Raw genomic sequence first — 15,142 nt, 5'->3', positions numbered from 1 at the left:
TTACCGAGCAACACCCTTGTAACATGGGTACTCTCCAGCCCAGCTGTTGATGGGGAGGCACCTCCGAACAACTGTTCCACAACCAGAGACATCACTCACCCCACAATGGCCTAACCTTGAAGAGTTTAAGAAGGCAGACAGGCAAGGACGTCTTAAGCAGGAGACACGTTTCAACCGCCGTCACCTGGCACGCCCGCTGCCAGAGCTGGCACAAGGACAGAAAGTCTGGATCACAACGGAACAGATTCCTGGTGCTGTTGTCAGGCAAGCTGAGACTCCTAGATTGTTCCTTGTTCAGACGGACCGGGGTTTTTTCAGGCAAAACCGCATTCACCTGCGTGCAGTGGGGCATCCCCCAGAGGCACCTGTGCCATGCCCGTGCCCACAGCAGACAGACACCCAACATGTCACTGCCACCCGCTCAGGGAGAGTGTCAAGACCACCAGATAGACTGGACATATAGAAGAGGGGTGGATAGGTTTTGAAGGACTGTAGAATGTTCATCTACACTGCTGCATTAGACTAGAGCAGCTCATGTTCTGAAAGGAAAGTATGTTGTTGACAAGATGTTTATTCCAGTAACGTGGCAAGATTATTTCAGTTTATTAATTTAGTTGTTAATGACTTTCAGTAAGTCTCAGCAAAAGAATTGATTTACTTTTATTTTGGATGTACTTGCTTTCTAAAAGGAAGAGGTGTACTGGGGACATGTTTATGTGTAACATGGGGAGTGCTTTATAAAACGAGACACACACTGGACATGCTGGTCTCCGCCTGAGTTCCTTCATAGTAATAACACACTATCTGAGTGGCATGTGTTCAATTGGCATATCACGTGCTTCATGTAAATGCTTAGTTTAAGGGAAACGAATGAAGACTTCAAGACTCACCAATTCCATTACACAAAGGCAAAGACCACTCTTCATATTATATCACAGTCCAAATCACAGTGCGTGCAGCCTATATCAAAGTGCCTTCTCACATTTTATAAATGGTCAGTATCGTTTGTGTTGTGCCTGAACAAGTATCATCCTTATGTAAGATGCTGTTGGTGCATGTTGACATTGTAAACGTTCTCTAAGAAGAGTGAAAGGCAGTTTGCAGTAAAGCTACTCTAGCTAAATTATGGTGCCCCCTCTGTCCCTTGGTGCCCTACGCACAGTGCGTGATGCGCATGGTGGTTGCGCCGGGACTGCAATTGACCACGATCTTGCTAGGTTTTCATGGAATCAACTGACAATTATAGCCTATCTACAAAATGTAAAAGAATATGTGTATGCCATGACAGGTGTTTAAAGGCAAAAGACGAAAGAAAACACTTGTGTCGAAATATAGGCTACTTTGTTTGTGTTGTGCCTGTCAAGCACCAGGGAAAGTAACAGTAGCAGTGATAAGCAAATGCAACAAGATCACCCGTGGTCATCAAATAACTTAGTGTCCTTCTATTTGGGCATGAGAGGTGCTCACTTGAAATAATGTGATCTTTTGACCCAGAGAGTCTATTTTCATGTGGCCTGTGCTCTGGAAGTGCTGCTGTGTCTACGTGTTTGGTGGCGGAGTTGAGATGTATTGACCCTGGATGACCCGACAACCCATAGAAGAAAGTTATTGGAGAGGTCTGGTGCGCGGCAGAAGCGCTCATTATAGTATGGTATACTGTATAGGCTAAATGCGAGAGGGCAACGAAATCCGCCTCTTCCACCCTCTAGCCCTGTGTGTGTGTGTGTGTGAGAGAGAGAGAGAGAGAGAGAGATAGGGGGGCGGCGGATGCAAGAGGTCGTGGTATGCGATTCCTGAGCAACACAACTTTTGCGTTCAACTACTCATGCAGTTCTAAAAAGTTTGTTCTGACGTTTTTGAAAGATCGCGACTGTTGTGGTGCACGTTTTGACATTTGTTTTGGCCTGCTCCTGTAGCCAACTGAGATGCAGTAAAAGATATGGTAGGTGATATACCTGAAATTGGGAGGAAGACAAGTTGCAATTGTTATAGGTAAGTATCGCTTTCTTCATCCCTATTCGAGGCATTTTATTCACACAAACTTACATTTTAGTAGCCATACTTGCGCGCATAGTAATTATATCCAGTGACCTAAATGCATGGTAATCAGTCAACCGTAAAGTCTTGGCGTCATATTCTATTCACTAATGTCCATAATAAACAAAGGGTGAGTTATTTGAATGCTCTGTGCTCTTTCCGAAAATGCTGGCATGTCAGGTTAGGGTAATGTGCAGAAGTGACATATTCGGTCGCATTATCTGAATTTATGAGAAAAATAGGCAATAATTTTGAACAAGTGCTATGCTTGCTTGTGCTACTTTGTTTAAACATCTGCCATCGTTTTCAAAGACCTTTGATCTCCTAAAAATATGTCATTACCTTTAATACGTTTCCGGTTAGGAACTGTTCGCTATTTATTTAAGGGGCTACCGGAGGAGTTTTGGGAGCGTTAGTCAAAAAAGGCGTGACCCTCCCTCGCCAGCAAGATTTTTTTCTATGACACCACAAAGTGATTGAGAAAAAACGCATGACCCTCCCCAACAATTTATTGATGCCTTCTAAAGACCTACTGGGTCAGTTTGGGAGCTTGCATGCTACCACTCTTTCCTTGAAATGCCTTGAAAGGCTGTCGTTTGCAAAATTTCACAAATAATCACCGGGACCAAAACATACCTGTCAACTTTTTCCAGGTTTATCACGTACTATTTTAACTTTTTCTCCCGCTGTCTTCTCCTGCTGTCAAGGGGGTGCGAGGCCCTGTGCGAACTTGACAGGTGCAAGGCACTTTTCACTTACGTGCATGAAATCATGAGATAGCCTACGTAGCCTACTGTCGGTGCATTTTAATAGTAGGCTAATAGGCTACACCAGCTTGTCTTTAAGAGGGGAAAATTGTAGTCTATAGCCTATAACTTTAGCTGAGTCACATATTTGGACATAAGCCGCTTAGCTACATCACGAAACCAAACTAGTGTAACAAAGGCGAACACTTTAACAGGGGTAATTAATTAGGCGTGAATCATTGTGCTGAACGTTATTTGGCCATGTTCAGAAACACACGACATTCAAACTATTGAAAAGATGTGCACTATGGAACTGGTAGGCTAACATTGGACAATTAAATGACATTGACTCGCCATATCCTGACTCAGAAAAAAAAACATTTTCTTGCTTACTTTGCCGCAAACTCATCAATGAAATTATAGGCCAGCGAATAGCGTCTTTTTCCATTCATAGAAGGGCAAGCCCAATAGTCTCTCCTGTGACGATACGCAAATAGTTTTTAATAGCCTATTCAACTTCGAAAAGCTTCGTTCACCCGATGCCAGTCACTGACCGCAATTTCGGGAAGGGTTGTTCAATCTCTTTAAGTTGTGTAGTAGCCTACTGTCCCCTTTAGAATATCGAGCCTATTGGTCCAGTGCGTTAGGCTATGTCCTGGGATTCGGCGCTGCTCAAAAAGAAAAAAAAACTTCAGGCTAGACTTTTATGGATGGTTATGAGGAGCAATATGAGAGAAATTTGATGATCATTGATCCTTGTTTTGGGACGTTAAGCCTTTTCCATAGGCGTCAGTGAAGGAGATTGAAGAAATATGCTGTCACGTCACCTAAAGTTCATAGGCCTAATATGACTTCATGCTAAATTTTTTGAAGGTTCTTAGTGATTATTAGGAACAATATGAGAGAAATGTGGTGATCGCTGATCGTTGTTTTAGGACATTAGGCCACGTTAAGCATTTGCTTAGGCTAATAGGCGTTTATGAAGAATAAACGCTTAATGTCATCATTGGCCAGGTGCGAGGCCAATCAGACGCGAGGCCCTGGGTGACGGCCCAAATTTAGCTGTGTTCATGAATACAAAAGTTGGGTGACCCTCCCTCCTAGACTAAAAAAAGTTGGGTGACCCTCCCCTCAACAAAGAACAAAAAGACATGACCCTCCCCTATTTTCCTCCGGTGGTCCATTCCATAAATACCGAACGGTCCCTTAGTCTTACCTTACCACGGAGGTCTTTGGGTCAGATTGCTTTATGACTCAAGATCAACACCATTTACGCAGCGGCGCAGTAGGCTAATGTTCTCTCGGTTTAGTGCAGCAACAGATTGGAGTAGCTCTGAGAAGCGAGAGTGGTGCACGGGGGCTAAGATGCATTGCATTTACCCTAAGGAGTTAGATCATTATGACAGCAGTAACCAAATGATGTGTTTGGTTTAGGTGCAATCCAGAGCACTCTTACCCTGAACAGTTATCAGTAGTTGGCCACTGAATGCTAGGCTAATGGGTTGCCAGATCATTCTACCTTTGAGTTTTTGTTGCTTCTTTGGTACATCCACTTCATGTTGGACAAATGTCACACCACTCTCTGTGATTGTCCATCTCTTCATTTTTCCTGACCCTTTCTTTCCTCTTCTTCTCTTCTCTTCACAGGAGGTGCATCCCCTGTTGTGTGTGCTCTTGTGGGTCTGTGATGGCAGCGTTCCGCGGCGTGTGGACACAAGACTTCTGGCGTGCCGTCTTCGGCGAGCTTCTGGCCATGACCCTGTTTGTCTTGCTGAGTCTGGGCTCCACCATAGCCTGGGGTTCCCCAACGAACGCCACCGCCCCAGCCAGCAGCACCTCACCCACTCACCCTCCTGACCTGGTGCTAATCTCCCTCTGCTTTGGCCTGGCTATAGCCACGCTTGTCCAGTGCTTTGGCCACATCAGTGGTGCCCACATCAACCCGGCCGTCACCGTGGCAATGGTTGCCACGCGGAAACTGAGTCTGGCCAAAGGGGTGTTCTATGTGGGGGCGCAGTGCGTGGGGGCGATGATTGGGGCAGGGATGCTGTACGCCATCACTCCAGAGGCTGTCAGGGGTGGCCTAGGAGTCACTAAGGTGAGGGATTTACAAGACCTTTAAAAATATACCAGTGAGCTTCACTAGTACAACCAAAGAAAGACTACAATTATAAAGATGTTTCATCAACTATAAGTAAAGCTTTAAATAATTTCTTTTTTTATGTGTGTGTGTTTGGCAGGGGTGAGGGGGTCCATGTTGTGCATAGCTGTGAGTGTGACATGCATTGTGTTTGAAGCCCTGCTACTTTCTCTGCGCTTACACTACTCTCTGCTGCCCTCTGCAGGTGAACCCTGGCATGTCGGTTGGCGCTGGTCTTTTAGTAGAGCTCCTCATCACGTTCCAGCTGCTCTTTACCATCTGTGCCACCTGCGACCCAAAGCGGACTGACCTGAAGGGGTCGGCAGCCCTGGCCATCGGCCTGTCTGTGTGCACTGGACATCTGTTTGCTGTAAGTATTCCATCAGATGATCAGCTGATCTCGCAGCACATAGATGGATAAAACTACTTTCTTTTGAGAGGGGGATGTCACTCAGACTGGTCAGTCTAATGGCGCTTTCCAAGCACCTTTGATCTTGACCAGAAGGACATACTCAAGAGACTGCTGGTCAGTGAACAGCAAGGTTTGAACTGATTACACGGACCATAATGGCAAAAATCACAATTACAATATGTATCTCGGTGTTGAAGTCATGGTTCGGTTAATTTTTGATTTCCTGATTTCCGCACACAAAAAAGCCTACTGTTGATTACTGTTCAACCCTGCATTTGGTACACAGCTGTATCGAACCTAACGTTCTGTACCTAAATGGTTCGGTACGAATATGTTTACCTTTACAACCCCTAGTGAACAGTAAGTGTAAATTACCATTGGTTCCTTCAAGGTGATGTCTTGACTATCTTGAAAGAAACACTGGTCATCACCAATTAGTAGGGGGGCCTATGTGTCTAATTTGGGGGCTTGTGGAATTCGCATGTTAATTTTTGGAGAGTATAATATCTTTGTTCTAGGGGTTCTTAAGAGTAAAAAAAAACATGTCTCCATTTTTTTGAAGGTTTTGAAGGACCTAAATCAAAGGTCAAATTCAGAAAAGGTCAAATTTGGTGTTTTGTCCATAAACCTCACATTGTCCAAAAGTGGACCACATAAACAATACAACATTATAAAACATTTTTAGGCTGATGATTGATCTCTTTAACAAGAAATTGTGCCTACAATTCTCAAAATTGTCCACTTTATACAAAATTATACTTCAATATCAATACTATCAATTCATGCCTATTAGTGTGCTTGAGTGTAGGCCTAGCCTGTTCTGCCAGTTCTTTTCTACACCCATTCAGAGCACAAAGTGCAGAGATCTCTGTTAAATCAAATTTAATAGACTTTTACATAGCTAGTATCATCTGAAGTCTGTAAGGCCTTCCATAGCCTATGTAAGTGTGAAGAAAAGAAAGGGTAAAAGGATCAGATAGACAAACAGATAGTGTGTGTGTATGTCTGTAAGAGAGAGAAAGAGAAAGAGAGACACTAGCAGTGACAGTTGGCTGTTCAGCTGGCAGTTATAGAATTTAGAATATCGAATAACCTGAAGCACATAGTGCTCTGTTCTTCATGGTTGGAGATATTAGTGACCTTCTAGCCTTCTACATTTGAACAAGCACATTTTCATAGCTCATGGTGGCACAGTCTACTGTAGTTAGGTTATATTCTTTGGTGTGTCTTTCTGTTAGTCAGGTGATGGCACACATATTTTAAAAGAAAAGATTTTGGGCTATGTATCCAGTGGCAGATATGTGTGGACAGGTGAATGACCCATCACTAGAGACATATGCCAAATTTCTTGTTTTTGTCCATGAGAGAGTATGGAGATGGTGATCACAGATCAGCCAATGATTACAATGTTACAGTGCAGTTATTTTACAACAGAACAAAGCAGTTTGGCACAGGAACTGCTACAAATCCACCTGTAACAGTGAGGAGCATGCTAAGATTCACTACTAGAAATCATGTGAAGCAGGCAGGACTCAGTGTCTTCAGAAAAGACGTGGTAGACCATCTTCTGAACCTGCAGCAACACCTGCAACTGCATCAAGTCCATCTAGAGGCACTTTGTACACTTGTTCAGCAGCAGCTGCTGCCAGCATAGATAAGTGCTTCTTCTGTCAGAAGCAGACAAAAGAGCGTCTTCAAGAGGTGTCCTCTTTTAATGCAGGATGGGGGAAATATGTTCATAATTTTTTTTGTGTTTTTATGTGTGTTTTTTTGTGTGTAAGCTTTTTAGACAGGTATTATTACACCCAGCGTAATAGCATTGCAATAGTCTATCCTTGAGGTGACAAAAGCATGGATTAATTTCTCGGCATCTGGTAAGGATAAGGACTTCCTTATCTTTGAAATGTTCCTTAAATGGTAAAATGAAGTTTTGGTGATCTGTTTTATGTGATTATTTAGTGCTAGGTCCTGGTCAATTATAACTCCTAGGTTTTTAACACTTGTGGATGAGGTCAGTGGAAGATCACTATACAGTATGTAGTCTGTGATGTGGATAGGATATCCCTCATCTTTTTAGAACCTAAAACCATGACTTCTGTTTTATCTGAGTTTAAAAGCAGGAAATTATTTGTCATCCATGTCTTTATATCTCTTATACATGTGTTAAGTTTGGCTAATGGGGTTAATTCATCAGGCTTTATGGAGATAGTATAGTTGTGTATTATCTGCTAAACAACAGGGGCCCCAGTACTGAGCCTTGAGGCACTCCATATTTAACATAATCTGGGTAGATGGTTTATTATGGACCTGTACAAATTGTTGACGGTTAGGAAGGTATGATCTAAACCAAGCGAGTGCTGAGTCTTTGATGCCTATCAAATTTCCAAGCCTAGGTAGTATGTAGTAGTATGTCATGGTCTATAGTGTCAAAGGCAGCGCTGAGGTCCAGGAGGACCAGTATTGATACAAGGCTAGGTTTTTTGAGGGAGGGTTTAATAACAGATGTCTTAAACGACTGCGGTACATGCCCTGATAGCATTGAATTATTTATAATCTAGAGCAAAACATTATCCAGGAAGGGGAGAGCAGTCTTAAGAAGGTGAGTAGGAATAGGGTCTAGTAGACTAGTTGTAGATTTTGATGAGGAAATTGTGGAGGTGAGGTCTAATATGTTGTGTATATGTAAATGAATTAAATGTTGTTCAAGGTCTCATCTGTCATTCTGTTATGTTTTTGCTATCTTTCAGCAATGGAGTATGTGTATATGGTGAAACTGATTGGTTATTGATCTTATCTCTAATAGTTTTACTCTAATTGTTTGACATACAATCATAATACTGACATACAATCATTCTGTTGAAAATAACTGTTTATTCAACTTTATTCAACATAGCCAGTGATTTAGGCGAGATTTCTGGTGTTAATTACAGTGATATATACAATTAAAAAAATAGGGTTGAAACAGGTAAAAAAAATGGAGACATAATTTTTCTCCATGTTCAATGACCTCTAAAGACAATCCAACCACTCTCCAAAAATTAACATTTCAAACCCACAGAAACCACATAGGCTCTATGACTACAGTGACTACAATGTAGGAAGTTCAAGAGGCATGTCAATGGAAAGTCTTGGAGAAAGTCCAGCGTATACTGTAAATGCTATCTTTCTGATAGGTTTGTTCTGTTACTGAGGTGTATTTTTAAAAACTGTATTCAACTAATGCTAATACAGGGGACACTGTTCAATCTGTCCTAGTGCAGAAAATATGCAGTAAACAAGACAAACTCCTCTATAATAGCAATCTAGGCGGATGTATTGGAGTTACAATTATACAAGTAATGGAAAATCCATGTAGCTTATCATGAATATAAAGTGATTCATTTTGAGTAATGACAAGATGAGCAAACACGCTTTTAAAATATATACAGGTGCTGGTCATATAATTAGAATATCATCAAAAAGTTGATTTATGTCAGTAATTCCATTCAAAAAGTGAAACTATTATATTCATTCATTACACACAGACTGATATATTTCAAATGTTTATTTCTTTAAATTTTGATGATTATAATAACTGACAAGTAATGAAAACAATATATGAAACTTGGATAATATATACATTCATTCCACACAGACTGATATATTTCAAGTGTTTATTTCTTTTCATTTTGATGATTATAACTGACAACTAATATATACAGTATATACATTGAGTCATCGGAGCCAATGTACATATTTTAATCAAGAATACAAATTAAGCTAATAGTGTATTGCAGCACAAGGCCATCCAATTAATTATATTCATGTATTTATTTGGAGAACGTAATAAATGAACGCAGATGTTTCATTATAAAGCAGACGATGCCTGTTATTTTACATGCATAATTACATTTATTTTTAGAGCATTCGCAATCATACAGCAAATTATCATTCTTACTGAAAGAAGAACATGCTAGAAGCTAGTGTTCAAGTGGTTTCTTTATTTTAAGTAGACAGTAGGCCTATCTAGGAATAGGTATGTAAGTCAGGTAAGCTTAGAAATTTGTTATTGAAATGTGACTATGAGTGACAGCACCAGATTTAGACAGCACAATTTAATCATATAACTGCAAAGAATATGGAGCCATGCAAATTTCAGTGTGCAATTCCCCTCACAAAGTTCAGGTAAATGTTGATGTGATGTTGATGTGAAGGACAATTGCACTGATTTAAATACTTGTGTGATATGATGCAAATTGAGAATGGACTCGTTTGGCACACACAGACAAGATGAGAAATGCTATTGCAGTGTAAAGTGGTTCACGTGCAACACATCAGTGTAACATGCATTTATTGGATCATGTAAATACTTCAACACATCCAATTCTATTTTTTCTAAATGTCAGCAGTACAGCCTCTTGAGTTCCCCCTGTTGGTAGTGGTAATGGCCAGTTGTCACTGTAAGGTAGCCCACCACATAGACACAGAGACAGACACCTGTCTGATTTCCAATCAGACACACCTTTTTCTCCATTGGCCTCCAGTTATTGTAGCCCCCACCAAGATGGCAGCGCTATTAACATACATTCTGGAGCCCAATGCAGTATCTAGCTTTCTAATATCTATGGCCTACCAGAGGACACAACTGACCACTTTTAGGGACACCGGCAGTCTGTAGAGGGCTGCTATCTCTTTGTGATTAGCAGGAATCATACACTTTACTACTTGTGTTGAATTGTCAATGGTGTTTTAGGCACCAAAACACCAAATACACACATTTTTGTACAAGGGACATTAGTATGAAATACCCCAGTACTTCTAGTACTACTGTTTTTCCTTATGGGTACACTCAGTACTGAAGAAACAGAATCGGCTTGGATCTTGTTTTGGTTTCTCACATATTTAAGATATCCCAGTTTGATTCAGTCCTTGGCGAAGCTTGTCATTTGAATGGCAGCCACATGGGTACGGCATGAAGGACTTTTTTTTTTCCGTCACACACCCGGTTGCCAAGGACACTGCTGAGGAAGTGAGTGTCCTCGTGGCGTGGCCCCCATGCTGGGCTTGGCTGCAGCTCTCAACCTACAAACGCTGCACTGCACTCCACTCCCAGCGACTTTCATTAAAGGGGCTTTCATTTTGTGACTCTCCCACCTCTGTGTCACACACACACATACACACACACACACACACACTCTCACATGCACACACGTACACACACACACACACACTCACGTACACACACACACACAGGTATAATAGGATTTCAGAGGGAGAGATCTGCCCGCTGTTATTGAAACATATTAGGAAGTGGGCCTGTGGTGAAACTGTGGTTTTGTAATGAGATGGAAGGTGCAACGCAAACAAGCACTCTTAAGTGAACACCCCACTCAGTAGTGAGGACTGATAAGAATATGATACAGCTACAACTGAACACAGAAACTCCTGCAAAACCTATATGTGTTTTTTGAGTTAATTTATGTGTGTGTGCATTTCAGATTCCATACACCGGAGCTAGCATGAATCCAGCTCGATCATTTGGACCAGCGGTGGTCACCGCCAGCTGGGAAAACCACTGGGTGTGTTGAGTGTGCTGGGGTGTCCTGTCTGTTTAATTAATGTGAATGATTAATGTATATGTTTGTATGTGTAAGCAGTATTTCTGCTGTCAGTGGGGATACTAACAGGGCCGGTAACTCTAGAAGGTCACGAATGAGACATCCGTCTGGTGCACTGTGTCTATGTCTGAGTGTGTGTGTGTGCGCCTGTATGTGTCTTTGTGTGTGTCTATGTGGGGGGTGAGTGTGTGTGCATGTGTGTGTGTGTGTGTGTGTGTGAGGCTGTGGGTGTGTGCGGGTGTGTGTGTTTGTGTTCTTGTGTGCATGTGTGTGTTGCACTCCTTCTGAGGTCAGGTTCGGCCTCTCTGACTGACAGGGGGGCAGAAGGCCAGATGTCTATTTTAGCAGCGGCTGGAATGTGTTATAGAGGAGAGGAGGGTGTGGGTGGGCGCGTGTGTGTGTGTCTGTGTTGGGGGTTGGGGAGGGTGTGTGTTTCTGTGTCGGGGGTTGGGGAGGGTGTGTGTGTGTGTGTGTGTGTCAGGGGTCGGGGAGGGTGTGTGTGTGTGTCAGGGGTCGGGGAGGGTGTGTGTGTGTGTGTGTCGTGGGTCAGTGAGGGTGTGGGTGGGTGAGTGTGTGTGTGTGATGGGGAGGGTTAGGTGTGATGCTAGATGGTGACAAGCAAGAGCGATGGTGGAGACAGCTGCTTAGTGTCGCAGTGGGCTGGGAAGGAGAAGAGGAGGCTAGAGACATGACCTGAGAGACACAAAGACCAAAATATGAAGAGACGGACCAAAAAAATACTGAAATGTCACTGGCTTAGTCTGTCTTTTCATTTTCCTGACCCCCTGCTTTCCCATGTTTCATCTTTCTCTCTCTCTTTCTCTCAATTCAGTTCAGTTCAATTCAACGTTGCTTTATTAGCATGACTGTGTAGGTACAGTGTTGCCAAAGCACAAAAGAAAACAGCATAACTCTCTCTTCCCCCCATCTCTCAGGTATATTGGGTCGGCCCCGTAATCGGGGGACTCCTTGCAGCGGCCATGTACGAGTACCTGCTGTGTCCGGACTCCAAAATGAAGCAGCGCTACTCACAAGTGTTCTCGCGAGGACGCTTCCCCTCCGAGCCGCTGGTGGTAGCTGACCCGGACCTCGGAGACTTTGCAGAGAAGCAGCCGGCCTTCACAGTGCTGGACGTGGAGCGCGCCGAGAGGCTGGAGCAGCGAGAGCGCGCGCCCACAGGCGAGGTGCTATCTTCAGTATGACTAGTGAGGGTCAGGGAGGGGGAGGACAAGAGCACCGGAGCAGATGCTGCTAATCCTAATGTGAATGCTAAAGCTAACGCTAAGCTGCGCTACTCAACTATAGCACGGCTTCAAGAGACTGACCTGCTGTAAGAGACGGACCACAACACAGGGTGTGTGTGTGTGTGTGTGTTTGAGTGTGTGTGTGTGTGTGTGTGTATGTGTGTGTGTGTGTGTGTATGACTACTTGCAGTGGTGTACATCTGCTTGCCTCATTGCTACTCTGTCCTCAGACTCTGTATCAAGCCCTCTGCAATCAATCAAAGTGATTGAAAGCAATGCTTTACGGACCGACAGACTGTCAAAGACACATAAAGAAACACACACACAGGAAAACACACTTATAAACAACAGATATTTTAAACACAAACACACACACACACACACACATATACACACACACACACAAACACACACACACACACACTTCTGAATATACTGACTGCATACAGTACTGGCACTGTCAGGCAAGTCACATACAGACATGGGTGCTGTCCCCCAAATGTAAGTAGGCACACATCCCTCAGAACACATCCCTCAGAACACACCCTCAGAACACATCCCTCAGAACACACCCTCATCCATCAGAACACCCTCAGAATCCTAAGAAATCACAAGCTGAGATTTTAGTGTCCTCTTAGTGTCCTCTTCAGTGTGTCATGTGATTTTAGTGTCTCATCCTCTCCAACTCCTCATGTCCATTTTTCCATACAATGACCTTTAAACCCTACCCAACTCCTCCTCAGGGCACATTGAATGAGAGTCTCTATGCTATGTAATTTTGATTTGCATTGTATTGTTGTTGTTCAGTTTTGTAGACTCTATTTCTCTGACATATCTCACATCATAGTGCCTTAGCCTCAGATTTAAAGACATCATGTCACGGTCACTGCAGGGCAGGGTAGCCTTTAGGAAAGGCTCTGCCTCCAATCTGACTAGACGACAGATGGCATTTGTGCCTTATAGACCAGCATGCATGACTGCCATACTTTATAAAACATAAATCAGAGGGCTGCTTTATATTTTAGACCACTGACTTTAGATTAATTTACTGTATTTATTATTTTGTATTGTAGACCACGGGTATAATAGCTTTACTGAACAATGGACCTGATTTTATTTAGATTATAGAGACTTTGGACATACCATATGGAATAAATAGGCCTGCATGTGGTGTGAGAAAATAATATGTGATTAAATACTATGAATTACTAGATTAGAAATAAGAATACTAGATTATTAGTGGATTGTGGTGGACTAATTTCTAGGAGTGATTTGTATTTATTTTAACTTTTGACCACTTCTTAAATGTGAAACTGTTATTACGTACTTGATTAGCACTGTTTCTGGATAAGTAGCTAGTGATTGATTGTTCAACATTCTATTGTTCTATTGAAAATTGATTGACTTTAACAAACCCTTTCCATCTACAGACACATGGACACACATACACACTTACACGCACGTACACAAACACACACACACACACACAAACACACACAATATCCATGTAATTGTATTTTTTCATGTTAGTTGAATTCTTTCCAGCATGTTTTTTATGTCCATATTTTGTTTCTTGGTGTTTTATGCCCCCGACGTTGTCTTCAAGGCAGCGCTGTCGGGAAGGCACTATGGTTAGCCATGGGTTAGGGTTAGGGTTAGGTTTAGGACAAGATGCCTTTAGGTCGACGGTGGCCGCGCTGCCTGGAAGACAACGTTGGGGGCATAAAACACCATCGAGCCCATATTTTACAGGGAAGGAGTATACTTTAGTAGTAATTTGTGCACTGAATTCATGAATGGCTTTGTGTACTGAATTATATCTTAAATTATGTATCTTAAATACATTGTCTCTGTATTTGCTGGTGTTTTTATGGTTGTAAAAACCCCTGGGGTTTCCTCACAAATTCTTGCATTTTCTCAAGGTTGCCAGTAGAGGGGAGCAGAGGAACACCTTAGTTACCTCCTTTGAAGAATTTGTGGTTTCAGTACCCACTTTTCGAACCGACAGGACTTTGTTTTACCACCACCACCCCTTCACACACACACACACACACACACACACACACACACACACACACACACAGACACGCACACCATACACACACACACACACACACACACACACACACACACACACACACACGTTTATCTCTCACTCTAGAGATGAAAGGATGCAGACGGGGAGGGACTCCTGGCGTTAGCTTTGCTGGCTCCCTGTCTTCACTTCCTTTTCCCCTCAGCTATTTATTAAAATTTAAACCCTAATCACTCCATTTAATGAATGTTAATTAAAAAAAAAGAAACATTTCCAGATAGCCTTTTTAAATATTTAAAGTCCCTTTCCTTGGAGGGACTTACTGTATTACAGTCCAACATTCCTTATATTAGCATAGAGAGATCATAGTGTGCTATCAGGGCCGATTGTAATGGTCCAGATGACCTGAGCTACACTTTTTCCAGGCTACTGCTGCAGACAAGTGGAGTTTGAGAAGGGTGTGGTGACTTACTGGCATCCTGAATCGTGGCCTAGAGCAAGCTCCTGCTAACAATGGGCAATTAAATATGGAAATATTCATCAAAGCATCTGTGTGTGTGTGTGTGTGTGTGTGAGTATGTTTGGTGTGTGTGTTTAGGGTGTGTTTGCATTGGGGTCATAAATATTAATTATATTATCGTGAAATATTAAATAACTTGATGTTGAGAATTCGGAGTGTGTGTGTGTTTTGTATGTGATCCTTTCATTGTCGTGAAAAGTTATATATTGCATTTAGCAATTTACTAATAAACACATTTGAATATTGTTTATTACAGCATTATTCTTAATATCACTTTGCGACACTATAGAGAGATGCTGAAAAGGAACTTATTATGAACGTCTTTGTAAATGTTTTAGCAGGAAATGAGAACTGAAAAAACTAAAAACCTTAGTTTGTGAGTAGGTAGGTAATTTATTTAAACGTGATGTA

The 15,142-nt window shown here is 42.3% G+C and overlaps 1 protein-coding gene across 2 annotated transcripts; it reads left to right on the top strand.

The window, feature by feature from the left end:
- The first annotated feature begins 1,558 nt into the window (after nt 1-1,558).
- aqp4 (aquaporin 4) lies at nt 1,559-14,880 on the top strand. 2 transcript variants are annotated; one of them, XM_048253607.1, is made up of 6 exons: nt 1,559-1,616; nt 1,917-1,992; nt 4,431-4,881; nt 5,129-5,293; nt 10,813-10,893; nt 11,868-14,880. In XM_048253607.1, the coding sequence occupies exons 2-6, from the start codon at nt 1,940-1,942 to the stop codon at nt 12,132-12,134; spliced, it is 1,017 nt and encodes a 338-aa protein (XP_048109564.1). In that variant the 5' UTR covers nt 1,559-1,616; nt 1,917-1,939; the 3' UTR covers nt 12,135-14,880. The 2 variants fall into 2 exon arrangements, with proteins under 2 accessions (XP_048109564.1, XP_048109563.1); XM_048253606.1 differs by lacking the exon at nt 1,559-1,616 and having other exon boundaries at nt 1,828-1,992.
- Nucleotides 14,881-15,142: the final 262 nt, after the last annotated feature.

This window comes from Alosa alosa, chromosome 9 (genome assembly GCF_017589495.1).
Source record: "Alosa alosa isolate M-15738 ecotype Scorff River chromosome 9, AALO_Geno_1.1, whole genome shotgun sequence".
Taxonomy (NCBI): Eukaryota; Metazoa; Chordata; class Actinopteri; order Clupeiformes; family Clupeidae; genus Alosa; species Alosa alosa.
This window is presented reverse-complemented; position numbering and strand designations above follow the sequence as displayed.